The sequence below is a fragment of the Rattus norvegicus genome, chromosome 8 (assembly GCF_036323735.1).
Source record: "Rattus norvegicus strain BN/NHsdMcwi chromosome 8, GRCr8, whole genome shotgun sequence".
Classification (NCBI taxonomy): Eukaryota; Metazoa; Chordata; class Mammalia; order Rodentia; family Muridae; genus Rattus; species Rattus norvegicus.
This window is the reverse complement of record NC_086026.1, coordinates 69,196,116-69,215,545: the sequence shown is the minus strand read 5'-3', so window position 1 is coordinate 69,215,545 and position 19,430 is coordinate 69,196,116. Positions and strand designations below refer to the sequence as shown.

Sequence of the window (19,430 nt, the reverse complement as noted above, 5' to 3'; positions counted from 1 at the left end):
AAATGTTTATTCCCCATCTAGAAGCACCGTTTTGGGAAACTGGTGGAATCCTTACACAGTAGAAACTCACTGGTTGAAGTCAGTCACTAGAGGTGTGGGCATTTAAAGGTTACATCTTGTTCCTCATGTGGGACAGAATCTCTGCTTTTTGGTTTGCTTCTACCACTGGACATGAAGAACTAAAACCTCTGAAGCCATGAGCCAAAACAAATGTTTCTTTCTTTAAGTCACTTCTATCAGGCACTGTGGTCACACTAGCACAAAATTAATACAGAAAACTGGTATCAGAGAAGTGGGGTTGTTGTCTGGACTAAACTTGACAAAGTCATTTTAAGTCTTTGAAACTGAACTGGGAGAGGGCTACGTAAAAGTATGGAACTTCAGCGTAGAAAAGCCCTAGTCCTAGAGACCTTGATGGGACATTGTGGAGGGAGGCTAGAAAACCAGACTGCTAATAAGAATGGAGACAGTGGAGGACCAGGCTCATATGCTCCACATGCAAACAGTGACCCTATAGAGAACTGGACTAGAGGTCATTTATATTTTCTGGCAAAAAAAAATTATCTACTTTGAACTAGTAGGTTCTGAAAATGAGTGAGGCCTAATTAAGGGGCTAAGTAATGTAGCGGAAGAAATTTCAAGAGAACATAGCATTCAGGTTGTATGTGGTTATTGCTGGATACATTTAACACATTTTATAATGACAACTTGAAAATGAAATTAAATACATATTCGGTTTGGTCAGGCAAGGGACACATAGGTATGGACAAAAAGACCTTGGTTGCTATAGATTTTTAGCATCATTAAAAAGATGGTAAATTTGTACTAAAACCATAGGAAGGGATCCTTGAAGACATTTCAGGCAGTCATGACAACCTGCCCAGAGTGAGTTCCAAGGTGGCAGAAAACTGCAATTCATTCGAAAGACTACATTAAAACAAGGGTATACATCAGAGTGTTAAACTAACAAAGGGCCAACTAGCTAAGTGTTTTCCAAAATTCAGCTGCTCAAGCACTAAGAAGTACTACAATTATAGTTCAAGAGAGCTTAACTCTTATCCTAAGTGGGTATAGAACCTGACATGTACATTGTACTAGCTTTGCAGACAAGTGAACACAAGAGAGGACGATGAAAACTTTTCCCTTGAAGATGTCTGATACTCACATTTGCAAACAGAGGCTCTGTCCATTATCCATATCAAGGAAGAACAGTATTCACAGTAGGTAGGGATGCTGTACTGGGTGGCCTTAAACATGTGGCCATTGTGCTCTTCCACCTGAATGAAGAAATTTCACTGTTTATACTACAGCCAATGAAGTACATGCTTCCCTAACATGGTTAGTAAATAGGAAATCCTCCAAACTCTGGCTAAGACTTCCCTGAGCATCTATTCCAGGTAGAGAATTATGATCCCCCTAGAAATAATGACAATAAAATATAATCTGTCTTAAATTTAACAATATAGATATTATCAGTATCAAAAACAATGCAACTCAATAAGCATGTGATGTCTATCTATGACTCAACTGCAAGGTCAATTGAAAGCACAAGTTCTAAAATGTTTGCTTTTCACTTCCAGGATAGGGAAAGGACACAACCATGACTCCAAAAGGCTTCTGTTTTCATGAGTTATAACCTATTGTTATTTAGAAATTAAAGCTGAAAAATAAGTACATTAGGTATTAACATAAATAATAATTTTTGTTTTTTCCTTCTCTTAGTTAACTTTTTTACTTACCATAAGAAAGAAAATGGTTTCATTGTGACGTTATGAATACATAGATATCTTTGTGTATTTGTTTGAGACAGGCCTCACTACGTAGCCCTGGTTGGTCTGGAAACTTGTGTAGATGAGGCTGGCCTTGAACTCTGACATGCATTTTTCTGTGTCTCCCAAGTGCTGGGATTAAAGGCCACCCCCATGCCTGGTGTATGTATCCTTGTTTTTGTTTACACTCTTACTCTTCTTCTTGCTGCATTCCTCCTACTCAACTAGTTCCCTGTCTTGCTTTCATGACACATACATAACCTTCTCTTGTGCCTTCAAACTTTGAACTTCATTCTCACAGTTCACTTTCTACTTTCATGTTGTAATCTATATTTACACATATAAAAAATTTAAGTCTGTAGGCTACATGAAATAAAACCTGTGACATCAGACTCAGACCCACTTATTTCACTTAGTAAGGTAGTTCCATCCATCTGACTTCAAATGTCACAATTTCATTCTTTGCAGTTGTATAAATTTCATGATATATATATGTAACATTTTCTTTATGGTTAGTCTGTCTGTTGAACATGTAACTTCATATCTTAAAATTGTGAATCATTACAATCATGCCTGGGCAAATATCTCTGTGGTATGCCAGATTAAATCTTCTGATTATATACCCAAAAGAGGCACAGTCAGCTTATTTATATGTGTAGTGGTTTGAAAACGTATGGCCCCCACAGACTCATGTGTTTGAATGCTTGACCCATAACAAATGGCACTTATTAGGAGGTGTGGCCCTGTTGGAGAAAGTGTGTCACTCTGGAGGCAGGCTTTGACATTTCCTATGCTCAAGCTATGCCCAGTGTGGCATATTCTCTTCCTGCTGCCTGTGGATCAAGACATAGAGCTCTTAGCTCCTTCTCCATCACCAGGTCTGCATGCACAACTGTTTTCTGCCATGAAGATAATGGACTAAACCTCTGAAACTATAAGCCAGCCCCAATTAAGAGTTGCCATGGTCATGATATCTATTTATAGCAATAAAACCCAACTAAGACATAGCTCCTTTTGAGGAGCTACCATACTGATTTCCATCACAGCTACTTACATATTCACCAGTAGTGTACAAGGGGTCCTCAGTTAATGACAGCCACTCTGAATGGGTTGAAGTAAAATCTCAAAGTAATTTTAATCTGTATTTCCCTGATGACTAAGGGTGTTGAAATATTTTTCATGTGTTAATCTTTTTACTTCTTTCCTTTTGTTGTTGTTGTTGAGAAATTTCAGTTGACAATTTGAGAATATCTTTTTTGGTTTTTAAATTTTGAAATAATCTACTGAGACTATCAGATGTATAGCTGGCAGGTCCCCCTTTGTCTTCATTTATGAAGTTTTCTTTTGTGTGGTATAGTTTTTTAATTTTGTGCAACTCCATTTTTAAATTCTTGGGATTATTTCTTATGCTATGAGTCACTGTTAGAATATCCTTCCCTAGGTTTGTAATCTTGTAGTGTTTTACCTATGATTTCTTATAGCTGCTTTATACTTTCAGGTTTTATATTAAGGCCTTTGATCCATTTTGAATTGATCTCTGTACAAGGCGACAGACATTACTATTGCGATTCTATTGACGAACACCCTGTTTCCGTGACTGGGTAGCATAGTTCGGGCACAGGCGTTGCACGGCCCCCAGCACTGCTCCCTCTTCTTAGGACCGCTCTGGCTTCCCAGCTATTTTGTGTTTCTATTCAAATTTTAGTCTTTTTTTTTCCTATTTCTAAAAAAGAAGTCAGCAAAATTTTGTACCAAACTGCATTTAATATGTAGGTGATTTTGATAATACAGTCTTATTTTCACAATATTAACTCTATCAATCCATAAGTATTGGAGTTTTTTTTCCATGTTCGAGTATCTTCCTCCTTAGTAAGGTCTTTGTTATTTTTTTGTTTGCTGCAGTTTTTTTTTTTAAACTAATATGAGTAAGTTCATTACTGGTAATAACTATTTTAAGTTAATCCTTCTTTTGTCATATGCATTAAGTGTTTACCACATATAGCAGGGGTTTTCTTGTTTGTTTTTTGGTAGAGGTTTTAGGGTTTTTTGAGTATAGGATCATGTCAGAATAATCTGACTTTTGATTTTAATTTGTATTCTTTTTATTTTTATCTTCCTGCTGTAACTGAGACTTTGAATACTGCATGGAATAAGAGTAGAGAATAGGCATGATTGTTTTGTTCTTGGTTTTAGAGGAAATGCTTTCAGGGTTTTCCCTATTTAATATAATGTTGGTGCTCAGTTTATCATATATTCCATTTATTATGTTGAGGTATCTTCTGTTTCCAGTTTCTTTACAGCTTTTATCATGAAGGGTTGTTGAACTCTGGCAAAGACCATTTCTGTATCTACTGCTATAATCTAATCTAGGTCCTTAAATATGTTTATGAATTTTATTACATTTATTGGTTTGTATATGTCAAACTATCCTTGTATCCGTTCATGGTGCATGGTCTTCTTACTAAGTTCTTCAATTCAAGTGTTTTATTGAGAATTTTTGTGTCTATGTTCAAGAACACCTACAGACCTATACTTTCACTTTTGTCGTGTTTTTCTGTGGTTTTAGTGTCAGGATAATACTAGTTCCAAAGGTTTAATAAAATTGAGCAGTGTGTCCCTCTGCTCTTCAATTTTACTTTATAGAAAGACGGTTTCTTAAACTAGATACAGAGCAGTAGCTTACAAATGTGTATTTCCTGATTGCTATTCTGACTGGTGTAATAGGGAATACCTGAGTAGTTATAGTTTACATTTTCCTGATGACAAAGGATGTTGATGTTTTTAAAAATATTTTTTTCTCATTTGAATTTCTTCTTCTGAGAATTCAATGTCCAGAATATTTTTTGACTGGGATATTTGTTTTCTTGCAACACAAAAAAAATTCAATTTCAAAAGATTCTGTTGACTGTTGATTTTTTCTCTATGCGAAGTCCTTACACATGCCCACATCTTGAAGTGTTACCTCAACTTTGTTCTTTAGACATTTCAGGCCTAATGCTAAGGTCTTTGATTTATCTGGAGTTGATTTTTATGCAGAGATAAGAGTATAGTTTCATTCTTTACATGTAGAACACTAGCTTTTTTTTTTCTTTTTTCTTTTTTTCGGAGCTGGGGACCGAACCCAGGGCCTTGCACTTGCTAGGCAAGTGCTCTACCACTGAGCTAAATCCCCAACCCTAGAACACTAGCTTTCTTAGTACCATTCTAATATAATAAGGTTTTAACTCAATAAGGACAACTAACTTAAAAATAATTAAATGCTGACTATCCCATCAATGAAGTACAAATGACTAGCAGATACATGAGAAAATGTTAAATATCATTAGACATGAGGTAAATACAAATTAAAATCACAATAGGGTTACATAACCAATAGAATGTCTGAAACAAAAGATGCACAGTAACATAGAGTGGTAGAAGTGTTGAGATTAGAACTCTCTCAACATTGTAGGTAGCATTTCTTACTTAGAAAACACATTAGCAGATTCAGAAGTTTTAGCTAAAGTTAAAATCATACCTTGAAGATTATTATACAGAAGAGAAATTATAGCATACATCCATAAACCTACCCCAAATCCTATCAAACAGTAAATAAAATGTGACGGAAAAGGTTAGGGCTATATAATTCAGTGATTCTATTACCTAGCATCACCAAGGTACTCAGCATAATCCCCCCACAAAGTGATATGTTTACATTGTAACTCTACTGATTACTCAATGTAGCTGACTACTGATACATTATGGATGAATCTCAAGAATATCGTGCTAAGAAACCATAGCAAAAACAAAGAACTGTACAATTCCACTTTCATGAGATATTCACAAAAAGCTAAACTATAGAGTTATTTACACCATTTTGAGAAATTCCATGTTAGAAAACCACTACTTGAAGTATGTGTTCATGAAATGTCAGGTCCATCATCATTCTAACTTTTTAAAAGGCAGGTGAATATGCCCTATGGATCTGGTAACCTTACTACTAAACCTATCCATAGGAATAAAAGATCTGCTTCAAGCCACTGAGCTGGAAAGTATTATACCAATGGTGTAACTTACCAAATCAGTTTCCTTTTTCCTCCTTTTCTTTCTTTCTGTTTTAAGCACCTGGCAGGAAGTGAGGAGAAAAATAAATTAAGATTACAAAGACTAACATACTCTCTTCTTTGAAAATGTTTAAACAGTTTCAAGAGATAATAAAACTTTCTATATTCTTCAAGAGGAACTGTGCAGAGCTGAGGTAAATTTTTAAAAAATATTTTAAGTTTGGTAAAATGAAGTGTTAACAAAGTCAGAAGAATGGATGAACTTTTTAGAGATGGATTTCTTTTTAAATGTCAGTTCTAAAATGGAACACAAATTAGACATTTTAATCATTATTCAAATGGTCAACCATAAAGGTTTGCTATATACTACAGACATAAAGGGGGACTATGTGGAGCATGGGAAAACTCTGAAGACAGATGACACAGAACAGACCAGCTTAAACCTGCCCTTTAAAAACCATCAATTTAGAAGCAGCAGTATAAATCTAGTAAGAATCATCTGCATAAAACACAAGCCTAGGGCTGGAGAGATGGCTCAGCGGTTAAGAGCCCTGACTGCTCTTCCAGAGGTCCTGAGTACAAATCCCAGCAACCACATGGTGGCTCACAACCATCTGAAAGTATAATATTGAGGGCACACTATTATGTTTTAATGGTGAAGGACATGTTCAATGAAGCAAATTCAGAGAAAATACATGGCAAAATTATTAGAAGAGTTGAGAGGATCTAAAGTAATGATAAATTGGCATGGTCTCTGTGCTATTTTGCTGAAATACATTGTTACTCTCAGTCACAGTCTAGGATGGTATTAAACAATGACCTTCCTACTAATACTAATTTTTAAAAAATGTTTCCTAAACAGATTCCTTACAAAGAACTCATAATTTATTTAATACTTCTAGAAAACTAACTCATTTACCTTTGGGGCTGTGCTATCCAAAGTCTTGAATTCATTCATGTATTCATCTAAAAACACCTTAAAAGTGTTAACCCAAACTCTCACTGGAGATTCATTCCAATCACGTTGCTCAAACCTCATGGTCTTTTCCAGGATCTGTTCAAATAGCGCATACAGATCTTTATAGCGTATGCTTTTCCCATCATCCATCTAATGAGAAGAAAAAAATTGTTAAGTTTTATGGAAACATTCTTTAAAGACCAAGTCAACTTGTAATGGGGAACACAGATTACAATTTTAACATAGCTTATAATGAGCCAACTCAAGGCATTATCTAGCATTTGTAAAATCCCATCATAATATAAAGTATAGGCAGGATAAATCTATTAAGGTTCAGTAGAAGCCCTAACAGTTGAAGTAATATAGTAATATAGTAATTAAGTCCTAAGAACTGTTCCCTTGAGCCTGGCTTTACAGATTATTAAAGTTACCATGTTGCACCATATCTCCTAACATGGACTAAGCTTACCGCCAGTGCAGACGAGTAAGAGCTGAAGATATTTTGCCGAAATTCTTTGAGGGCTTTTTTAAATACAACATCCACTAATGTATCCTTCTTGCTGTCTTCATTATCTAGGTCATTCATCTAAAGACCGGCCACAGAAAAGGTTGTTATACTCAATTATTCATCAAAAAGATACAAATGCAGTGGCTGAAATGTCTCTTAAGCAATGAATATTCTAAAAGTACAAGCCATTGAACATTATAGGACTAAGAAAAAGTGCACGTCATCACACCTAAGTGCTCTTCGAAAAGTCTGACTCTACAGTTCTGGCGACACAACAGCTACAATTGTGCAATAATCCTCACTTTCATATGTGACACTTATGAAATCATAGAGGAAGCTAAAACTTCAAATCCTGTCTTATGTTGAGTGTCCTACTAGCTGGGCTTTTGATAACAAATCCACTGATTGAATTACTAAAGAGGTTTTATTATTATAACAGCATATCTTACAATAAGTAGTCTTTAGTCAAAGACTCAGAGGCTAATTCAGCAAGCAAAGTGTACCTTTTTCAGAAGAAACTCATCCATACTTTTTAAATCGTTGGCACTTGCTATGATTTGGACAGAGTCATTTTGCCAGTGCATAGAGTCCAAGGCCACACTGCTGATTTTCACACCTCTCTTGCGTTTTGCCTTTGGCGATGGTTCCTTATTCTCTTTGAACTCTTTTCGACAACTCCCGGGCAGTTCTGGACTCAAAGGAGGTGTTGGGTGGTACTGAGTTAACTCTACAATTCAAAGTAGGGTAAGTGATAAGTAAAAATATATACACAGTAAAAAAAATTATTGAAAATCTCGGTCAGTCCCAAAGACGAACAAGAAGAATAAGCAACAAGCTAGCAATAATAACTGTTCACCCAGTTGTAACTTTGTTATACTTGCTTGAAGGCGTGTTCAGTTATATCTAATTTAACAACTAACAAGGAAAGTGTGATCATTACAATTTTAACTGTAGTCTACAGCCATGAACACATCAGCACTACTGTCTGTTGAGAGTTAATAACTTGTTAGGAAGTCAGGCAGTTCACTTGACTTGCTCATGGTCTAATGTTTTATTTACGGTTTTCTTATACATACTCCTTATAACTGGCTAAATTCTCATAGGATTCGTGGAGTAAACAGATAGTATATATTACAGAGAAAAGTACCATGTTTTGTATGTGTTCACACTAAAGAGTAAAATTCTATGCAAACCATTACAATATAGAAAAAAAACTAGATTAGACTTGCAAAGCCCTATCTGAAGCCTGAGGCGAATACTGATAGGAACTGACTTCATTTTAACTTATTAACTAATTACTTCATTTTACAAAGTCATTATCCTTTGAAATAACAGTATTCAATAATCTCAGTTTAGCACTAAAAACAAAGGCTACCTTATTAAGTTTTTATTCAAACAAATAAAAAGCTATAATCCTAATTTTTATGAAGGTCCTTATATGACATCTGCTTAAAATGTGTATTTTCAAGTAATAAACCTTATCACTCTTTTTTTGGAAATTATATTAGAATATAATTACTGAAAATGATAAATTTAGAATGATCACTGTCAATTAAATAAGATATTAAGAAAATGAACATTTGTGTGATACAATGAAGAAAGTTAAGTTTTTCTAATCTCAGTTAGTTTAGATAACCACAGAATAATTATTACTTTTATCTGTATCAGTTGGTCAGTTGACAAGAACAAAGCCACAAGATTCAAAATGAGGGGTTAATTTCAACTCTACCATTCTTTCAAGTGCTAGTTGCCACTCGAGTACTTTCAAACGTGTTACATCTTAAAAGTCAAAAAATGGCTACCAAAAAAATGCAAGGCGATAATGTGCAGTACGTGTGACAGTTGATACTGTTAACTTGACAGGATCTGAAATCACTTTGGAGACAATCTCTGGGCGTGACTGGGATGGATGATTGAGAGTAAGTTGAGTAGGAAGACCACAGTTAGATTAAACATAGGGACTTACCATTCCATGGGCTAGGGTCCCAGACTGCATTAAAGGGGAACTGGGCAGGTAATGTATATTACAGAGAAAAGTACCACATTTTTTGTTCACACTAGAGAATAAAATTCTAGGAAGAGCATTATGCTTCAAAAATAGATTAGACTTGCAAATTCTGAAACCATAAGCCAAAATAAACTCTTCCTAGAATTTTAACATTGCATTGATCAAGTATTTTGCCAAAGCAATGAGGAAGATAACTAACAAACCCACTGATTGTTTTGATTTAACAAAGTAAAAACCTGCTGTGTATTACAATGGCTAACAATGGGGATCTGAACCAAGCATGGTAGCTTATACATATAATCTCAGCACCCATGAAGCTGGGCAGGATTGTCTCAAATTCAAGAGTAGGCCCTGGTGGTGAAAGCTCAATTGATTGGGTAAACCAGTCCTGAGGATGTGAGATAGGAGAGTTGCCCCAGCACCTCACAAACTGCAGCACTTGGGAGAGTGAGCCACACATTTTGACTGGGTGGCAAAGTGGAGCTGATCTGGAGATGTGGGTGTGGCTGAGCAAGCCCTGGGAACATGAGAACAGGAGGACTGACCCTACCTCCTGATGATCACAGCATTGGGTGGCCTAGCAAGAGCAGTGCTGGAGAGCTCATCATGGTGAGAGATAAGGGAGAGCCACACTAGCTCAGCTACCACCCAGGCCCAGATCAGGACTCTCGAATTGGCCCATCCTAAAATCTTATCATCAGCAAATGGATGGGATGTGTAAAAGGGTCAGTGCTACCGATCTAAAGTTACAGAATCTCCATGATACACAGCAACAACAGGGTAACCAGGAGGAGTCTTGGTGATGATCAAACATTGATGGTGTCACATTAGCCAGAGATCATGAACCAAACCAATAACTCACTGCAATAAACACCTGCAAGTCAAAATGTGTGAACAAAGGAATATACTGTAGGACACACTGTGACACACTATACCGTACATGAGATATTGTCCATACTTTGTTTTGTTCATTTGTTTACCTGTATTTATTGGCAGGTGTGTGTGTGTCCTAACCACAGTGTCCTTTGCCTTACAGAAGCTTTGCAGTTTTATGAGATCCCATTTGTCGATTCTTGACCTTAGAGCATAAGCCACTGGTATTTTGTTCAGGAAATTTTCTCCAGTGCCCATGTGTTCGAGATGCTTCCCCACTTTTTCTTCTATTAGTTTGAATGTATCTGGTTTGATGTGGAGGTCCTTGATCCACTTGGACTTAAGCTTTGTACAGGGTGATAAGCATGGATTGAGCAGATTCTTTTTGGGTATACGCACGGAAGAGGTATAGCTGGGTCCTCAGGTAGTGCAATGTCCAATTTTCTGAGGAACCTCCAGGCTGATTTCCAGAGTGGTTGTACCAGTTTGCAATCACACCAACAATGGAGGGGTGTTCCTCTTTCTCCACATTCTTGCCAGCATCTGTTGTCACCTGACTTTTTGATCTTAGCCATTCTGACTTACCAGTGGAATCTCAGGGTTGTTTTGATTTGTATTTTCCTGATGATTAAGGATGTTGAGCATTTCTTTAGGTACTTCTTAGCAATTCAATATTCCTCAGCTGAGAATTCTTTGTTTAGCTCTGTACCCCATTTTTTAATAGGGTTATTTGGCCGTCTGGAGTTCTTTGTAAATTTTGGATATTAGCCCTCTATCAGATGTAGTATTGGTAAAGACCTTTTCCCAATCTGTTGGCTGCCGTTCTGTCCTAATGACAATGTCCTTTGCTTACAGAAGCTTTCCAGTTTTATGAGGTCCTATTTGTCGATTCTTGATCTTCAGCATAACCCATTGGTGTCTTGTTCAGGAAATTTTCCCCAGTGCCCATGTGATTGAGACTCTTTCCCACTTTTTCTTCTATTTGAGTGTGTCTGGTTTGATGGGGAGGTCCTTGATCCACTTGGACGTAAGCTTTGTACATGGTGATAAGAATGGGTCAATTTGCATTCTTCTACATGCTGACCTCCAGTTGAACCAGCACCATTTGTTGAAAATGCCACCTATTTTCCATTTGATGGTTTTAGCTCTTTTGTCAAAAATCAAGTGATCATAAGTGTGTGGGTTCATTTCTGGGTCTTCAATTCTATTCCAAGGATATACCTGCCTGTCTTTGTACCAATACCATGCAGTTTTTATCCCTATTGCTCTGTAATACTGCTTGAGGTCAGGGATGGTAATTCCCCCAGAAGTTCTTTTATTGTTCAGTATAGTTTTCGATATGTTAGGTTTTTTTGTTATTCCAAATGAATTTGTAAATTGCTCTGTCTAACACTATGAAGAATTGAGTTGGAATTTTGATGGGGATTGCATTGAATCTGTAGATTGCTTTGGGCAAGATGGCCATTTTTACTGTATTAATCCTGCCAATCCAGGAGCATGGGAGGTCTTTCCATCTTCTGAGATCTTCTCCAATTTCTTCCTTCAGAGACTTGAAGTTCTTGTCATACAGATCTTTCACTTGCTTGGTTGGAGTCACACCAAGGTATTTTATATTATTTGGGACTATGGTGAAGGGTGTCATTTCCCTAATTTCTTTCTCAGTCTGTTTATCCTTTGAGCAGAGGAAGGTTACTTTGAGCTAATTTTATACCCAGCCACTTTGCTGAAGCATTTTGCTGCATACAGGAAACACATCTTAGAGACAAAGACAGACACTACCTCAGGGTAAAAGGCTGGAAAACAACTTTTCAAGCAAATGATCTGAACGAGCTGGAGTAGCCATTCTATTATCAAATAAAATTGACTTTCAACCAAAAGTTATCAAAAAGGATAATGAAGGATGCTTCATATTCATCAGAGGAAAAATCCATCAAGATGAACTCTCAATCCTAAATATCTATGCTCCAAATACAAGGGCACCTACATTCATAAAAGAAATCTTACTAAAGCTCAAAGCACACAGAACTTCAGACCAATTTCATTTGTGAATATTGACACAAAAACACTCAATAAAATTCTTGCAAACCAAACCCAAGAATACATCAAATGATCATCCATCATGATCAAGTAGGCTTCATCCCAGAGATGCAGGGATGTTTCAATATAAGGAAATCCATCAACATAATCCACTATATAAACAAACTCAATGAAAAAAAAAACACATGACCATCTCATTAGATGCTGAGAAAGCATTTGACAAAATTCAACACCCCTTCATGATAAAAGTCCTGGAAAGGTCAGGAATTCAAGGACCATAACTAAACATAGTAAAAGTCATATACAGCAAACCAGTAGCTAACATTACACTAAATGGAGAGAAACTTGAAGCAATCCCACTAAAATCAGGGACTAGACAAGGCTACGCACTCACTTCCTAGCTCAATAATGAGCTAATATGAATCGCTATGAATACTATGTATTTATTAAATAAATGAATAAGGCCAGACCCTTACAATTTAGAAAAAAAGGTTAGTCCAAGATTCATCATCACTGAAGTGGTTGTGCTTCACTGTTCTATGCCAGGTATTCTTGGAGCATCTCACACAAGTATAGTATGCCTTGTTTTATTAAGGAAGCACTTACCAATACTGGTCCTAACTTATGAAAATATCATTCCAACGGGAATGTCATTCTGAAGAAGAAAGGCACAGTACATTTTCAGAATGAGTAACAAAAATTAGGAAGCTCCACCCTTTGTCCATATTTACCATCAGAAAATGGATGAACAGGTGTCACATCTGAGCCAGCAAAGAGTGATGAGACCTCCGACTGGGGAGCAGGTTTTACTCTAGTAGTCTTCTTCTCTCCTTGTTTCCCTTTGGCCCAGAATCTCATCTTCGCTCTCTGGGGTCTGTTTTTAAAACAAAATAAAGGTAAGGTGGAAATCAGATGTCTCAGTAATACTTGTGTATCTTCCTTTAAGCATTTACATACTTTTTAAGCATTATACATTTTTCATTTGTAGTCATCTATTTTAACTTCAGTATGTATTTGGGGGGGGGGGGGAACACTGCTGGACACATGCTAGGCAACAATCTACGGAGCCACACTCCCAATTCATCTTGAATATAAAATACAAAATTCTGAAATTTTAAATCATTTGATAAAACAGCCTCAAAGCAGTGTAACAAACATTACTATCTACCCTACTGATGGCCAACTGCCATCTTTTTATTTCTCTATCTCATGTGTAACTTACAATCAAGAATACTGTATAGTTTTGCATGACCTCCTGTCCATTCTCTGCTTGCTGTGCTCTAAGATGTAAGAACTTCCTTGATCAAACTGCTACACCTCCTCTCTCTTCCATGATGGACTCTTTTTTTTTTTTTTAAACTGGATGGTTTATCTATTTACATTTCAACTGTTATCCCCTTTACCATTTTACCCCCTAGAAACATCCCATCCCAACCTCCTTCCCCCTGCTTCTATGAGGGTGTTCCCACCCAACCACATACTCCCTCCCACCTCCCCACCCTGGCATTCCCCTACACTGTGGCATGGAGCCTTCCCAGGACCAAGGGCCTCTCCTCCTATTGATGTCTGACCAGGCCATCCTCTGCTACATATGTGGCTGAAGCTATGGGTCACTCCATGTGTACTCTTTTGTTGGTGGTTTAGTCCCTGGGAGCTCTGGGGGATCTGGTTGGTTGATACTGTTCTTCCTATGGATTACAAACCCCTTCAGCTCCTTTAGTCCTTTCTCTAACTCCTCCACGGGGGGATCTCGTGCTCAGTCCAATGGTCAGCTGCGAGGATCCACCTCTGTATATATCAGACTCTAGCAGAGCCTCTCAGTAGACAGCTATATCAGGCTCCTGTCAGCAAGCACTTCTAGGCATAAGCAATATTGTCTGGGTTTGGTGGCTGTATGTATATGGGGTGATCCCTAGTGGGGCAGTCTCTGGATGGCCTTTCCTGCAGTCTCTGCTCCAAACTTTGTTTCCATGTCGCCTCCTATGAATATTTTTGTTCTCCCTTCTAAGAAGGATTGGAGCATCCATGCTTTGGTCTTCCTTCTTCTTGAGCTTCATGTGATCTGTGAATTGTATGTTGAGTAATCTGAGCTTTTGGGCTAATATTCACTAATCAGTGTGTTCTTTTGTGTGACTGGGTTAGCTCACTCAGGATGATATTTTCTAATTCCATCCATTTGTCTAAGAATTTCATGAAGTCATTGTTTTTAATAGCTGTGTAATAAAATCAGGAGCTGGTTTTTTGAGAAAATCAACAAGATAGATAAACCGTTAGGCAGACTAACCAGAAGGCACAAATTAACAAAATCAGAAATGAAAAGGAAGACATAAAATCAGAAAGTGGGGAAATCCACAAAAATCATCAGATCCTACTACAAAAGCCTATACTCAACAAAACTAGAAAATCTGGATGAAATGGACAATTTTCTAGACAGATAACAGGTACCAAAGTTAAATCAGGATCAGATAAACCATCTAAATAGTCATCTAAATAGTCATATAATTCCTAAAGAAATAGAAGCAGTTATTAAAAGTCCCCTCTCCCCCCCAAAAAAGCCAGAACCAGATGGGATTACTGCAGAATTCAGACCTTCATAGAAGACCTAATACCAATACTGTGTTCAAACTGTTCCACAAAATAGAAACAGAAAGAACACTACTATGAAGCCACAATTACACTTATACCTAAACCACACAAAGACCCAACAAAGAGAACTTCAGACCAATTTCACTTATGAATACTGATGCAAAAGTACTCAATAAAATTCTCCCAAACCGAATCCAAGAACACATCAAAACGATCATCCATCATGATCAAATAGGCTTCATCCCAGTGATGGGGGAAGGTTCAATATACAGAAATCCATCAATGGAATTCACTATATAAACAAACAAGAAAAAAACCACATGGTCATTTCATTAGATGCTGACAAAGCATTTGACAAAATTCAACATCCCTTCATGTTAAAAGTCTAAGAAAGATCAGGAATTCAAGGCCCATACCCAAACATAGTAAAAGCAATATACAGCAAACCAATAGCCAACATCAAACTAAATGGACAGAAACTTGAAACACTAAAATCAGGCACTAGACAAGGCTGCCCACTCTCTCCCTACTTATTCAACATAGTACTCGAAGTCCTAGCCAGAGCAATCAGACAACAAAAGGAGGGCAAAGGGATACAGATTGGAAAGGAAGAAGTCAAAATATCACTATTTGCAGATGAAATGCTAGTATACTTAAGTGACCCCAAAAGTTCCACTACTAAGCCTGGTAAACACCTTCAGCAAAGTGGCTGGGTATAAAATTAACTCAAACAAATCAGTAGCCTTCCTCTACTCAAAGGATAAGCAGGCTGAGAAAGAAATTAGGAAAACGACACCCTTCCCAATAGTCAAAAATAATATAAAACACCTTGGTGTGACTTTAACCAAACAAGTGAAAGATCTCTATGGCAAGAACTTCAAGTCTCTGAAGAAAGAATTTGAAGTAGATCTTGGAAGATGGAAAGATCTCCCATGCTCATGATTGGCAGGATTAATATTAGAAAAATGGCCATTTTGCTGAAAGCAATCTACAGATTCAATGCAATCTCTATCAGAATTCCAACTTAATTTTTCACAGAGTTAGAAAGAGCAATTTACAAATCCGTTTTGACTAACCATAAATAAATAAAATAAATAAATAAATAAATAAATAAATAAATAAATAAATAACAAAAACTACTGTCAACCATAAAAGTTCTCTAGGGGGAATCACCATCCCAGACCTCAAGCAGTATTACAAAGCAATAATGATAAAAACTGTAATATATTGGTACAGAGACAGGCAGGTAGATGAATGGAATAGACTTGAAGACCCAGAAGTTAACTCACACACCTATGGTCACTTGATCTTTGACAAAGGAGCTAAAACCAGCCAGTGGAAAAAGACAGCATTTTCAACAAATGGTGCTGGTTCTATTGGAGGTTAGCATGTAGAAGAATGCAAATAGATCCATTCTTATCACCCCGTAGAAAGCTCAAGTTGAAGTGGATTCCGGACCTCCACATAAAACCAGATACACTGAAACCAATAATGGGAAAGAACCTCAAACACATGGGCATTAGAGAAAATTTCCTTAACAGAACACCAATGGCTTACACTCCAACATCAACAATCAATAAACGGGACCTTATAAAATTTGCAAAGCTCTTATAAGGCAAGAAACTGTCAACTGTCATTAGGACAAAATGGCAACCATCAATCCTACATCTCATAGAGGGCCAATATCCAATACATACAAAAAACTCAAGGAGTTAAGACTCCAGAGAGCCAAATAACCCTCTTTTAAAAATGGGAATCAGAGCTAAACAAAGAATCTCAGCTGAGGAATGCCTTAGTTGTCAGGGAAATGCAAATCAAAAAAAACAAACAAACAAACAAAAAAAAACCAGCCCTGCAATTCCACCTCACACCAGTCAGAATAGCTAAGATCAAAAACTCAGGTGACAACAGATGCTGGTGAGGATGTGGAGAAAGAGGGGCACTCCTCCATTGTTGGTGGGATTGCAAGCTGGTACAACCATTCTGGAAATCAGTCTGGAGATTCCTCAGAAAATTGGACATAGTACTACCTGAAGACCCAGTTATACCACTTCTGGGAATATATCCAAAAGATGCTCCAACATACAACAAAGACACATGCTCCACTATGTTCATAGCAGCCCTATTTAGAACAGTCAGAAGCTGGAAAGAACCCAGATACCTTTCAACAGAGGAATGGATACAGAAAATGTAGTACATGATCGACTCATAACCCGTTGGAACTAAGTCAGCATAACCTTTTCCTTCTATAAATTGCCTTGGTCATGGTGTCTTATCATAGCAACAGGAAAGTAACTAATGCTACACTGAGCTCCACCTCTGTACCTGTTTTTTTCTTTTATTTTAAGACAGCATTCCAGGATGACCTTAAACTCTATAGGTTGAGGCAAGCCTTTAACTTGTGTTCATCCTAGCTTATCTTCAAGTAACTGGGATTAACGGTCAGTGCCAACAGGCTGGGCAGTTTGTTATACTAATCTGTTTCTTTTTCGTGATACATAAAGCTCTTTTTTCATGTAGATCAATGAATGAAGCACACTAAAATAATAGCAGCTCACATAACCATGTACTATGTATTCTAACTTTGTACTAGGGGAAGGGGTTCTCTAATTTGTATATTAATTTGTGAATGAATATACAGATTGAATTTGAAAATGTTCAATGCCTACTAGGTAACAAATCTATGTCTTATTCCAAACTTTAGTGGAATTGCTTTCAGTTTCTCTCCATTTAACTTGATGTTGGCTATCAGCTTGCCATAACTGACTTTATTATGTTTAGGTAGGTCCTTTGTATCCCTGATCTCTCTAAGACTTTTATTATGAAGGGGTGTTGAATGCTGTCAAAAGGTTTTTTAGCATCTTATGAGATAATCATTTGGTTTTAATCTTTTAGTTTGCTTATATGCCTCTGGGATAAAGCCTACTTGATCATGATGCATGATGTTTTTGTTTTGTGTGATGAGTTCTTGGATTCAGTTTGAAAGTATTTTATTGGGTATTTTTATATTAAGGTTGGTCTGTAATTCTTTCTCCTTTTTGAATTTTGTGGTTTGGGTATCAGGGTAACAGATCTCAAAAAATGAAATTGCCAATGTTTTTCTGTTTATATTTTGTTTATATTATCTGGAATAATTTGAGGAGTATTGATTGGTATTAGCTTTCCTTTGCAAGTCTGTTAGTATTCTGGACTGTCTGGCCCTAAGCTTTTTGGAAGAGGAGTGTGTCAGGAGACATTTAATAATGCTTCTATTCCTTAGGGGTTATGGTTCTTTACTTAAATTGTTTATTTGATCTTGATATATCTTTGGCAAGTGGTATCTATCAAGAAAATTGTCCATTTCGTTGAGGTTTTCTAATTTTGTGAAGTACAAGTTTTTGAATAAGAGTTAATGATTCTTTGAATGTCTTCTACTGCTGGTAAGAATGAAAACTTGTACATCTATTTTGGAAATCAATATGAAGGTTTCTCAGAAAATTGGCAATGGGTCTATCTCAAGATCCAGCTCTACCACTCCTGGGCATATACCCAAAGGACACTACCACAAAAACACTTGCTCTACTATGGTCATAGCAATTTTATTCATAATAGCTAGAAACTGGAAAGAACCTAGAAGTCTTTCAACTGAAGAAAGGTTAATGAAATGTAATAATTTACACAGTGGATTATTACTCAGCTGTTAAAAAAATAACATAATGAAATTTGCAAGCAAATGGATGGAACAAGAAAAAAAATCATCCTGTGTAAGGTAACCCATGCCCAAAAAGACAAACATGGTATGTACTCATCTATAAGTGGACATTAGTTGTAAAGTAAAGGACAGTCCACAGACCCAGAGAGTTAAATAACAAGGAGGGCTTGGGGACAGGAGGAGTCAAGCATCTGTGTGAGAAGGGGAAATAGAATAGATATCATGGGTAGACTGCAGGCCAGTGAGCACATTGACAGGAGGGATTAGATGTGTCAAAGATGGAGGGAAGGAGTACTTGGCCGACAACTGGAATTGGGGGGCATTTCAGGGAAGGAAGAAACCTAATGCAATAGAAACTCCCAGAAGTCTACGAGGATGACTCTAGCTAAGACTTGAAAAGAGGGTAGGTCAGGGAGATATGGGGCCTGAACTGGCAATCTCCCGTGGCCAGAAAAAATTTCCAGTTGAAGAATTCGAACACCAACCCAGCCTCAAAAAGTAAAAAACAATTGTGAGCCAACTTTTGGGTGCGGAACTGAACGCAGGTGCTCTGAAAAATCAGTAAGTACTTCTAACTGCCAAGCCATCTCTTCAACCCTGTACTCTTTATGGAGCACTTAATTTAGGCCTCATGCTTCCAGCAAACACTCATGACTGCTGCACCTCACCCTAGCCCTCCCACAAGCAACTTAAAAGAAACAAAACTATTTTCTAAAAGTCTTTTTCTTTTGTTTTCTTGCTTTTGGGAGTGTAGGGAGATTGAGACAGGGTTTCTCTGTATAACAGCTGTGGCTGGCTATCCTCAACTCGAAAGCATTGTCCTAAAACAATTTAGTGCAGAATATATTACATATATTACAAACCTAAAACTGAAAAATATCAATTTCATCCTTCCTAATCTCTCACCTTTTACAATACAGTATAAGTCACATAATGATTAAGAAACCTCCCCCAAAT

The 19,430-nt window shown here is 37.1% G+C and overlaps 1 protein-coding gene across 12 annotated transcripts in view; it reads right to left on the bottom strand.

Annotated features, from left to right (window-relative positions):
* Positions 1–19,430, bottom strand: part of Myo9a (myosin IXA) — a 203,242-nt gene that overhangs the window by 32,549 nt on the left and 151,263 nt on the right. For 10 of the 12 annotated variants that reach the window (XM_063264818.1, XM_063264814.1, XM_063264815.1 and 7 more), the window contains 6 exons: positions 12,928–13,070; positions 7,782–8,005; positions 7,240–7,356; positions 6,732–6,920; positions 5,826–5,873; positions 1,166–1,277 (listed from right to left, as the gene is read on the bottom strand). In XM_063264818.1, coding sequence (XP_063120888.1) covers positions 1,166–1,277; positions 5,826–5,873; positions 6,732–6,920; positions 7,240–7,356; positions 7,782–8,005; positions 12,928–13,070 — 833 coding nt within the window. Of the gene's footprint in view, positions 1–1,165; positions 1,278–5,825; positions 5,874–6,731; positions 6,921–7,239; positions 7,357–7,781; positions 8,006–12,927; positions 13,071–19,430 lie in introns of those variants that run through there. The other 2 variants (XR_010053925.1, XR_010053926.1) reach the window with 1 other exon arrangement.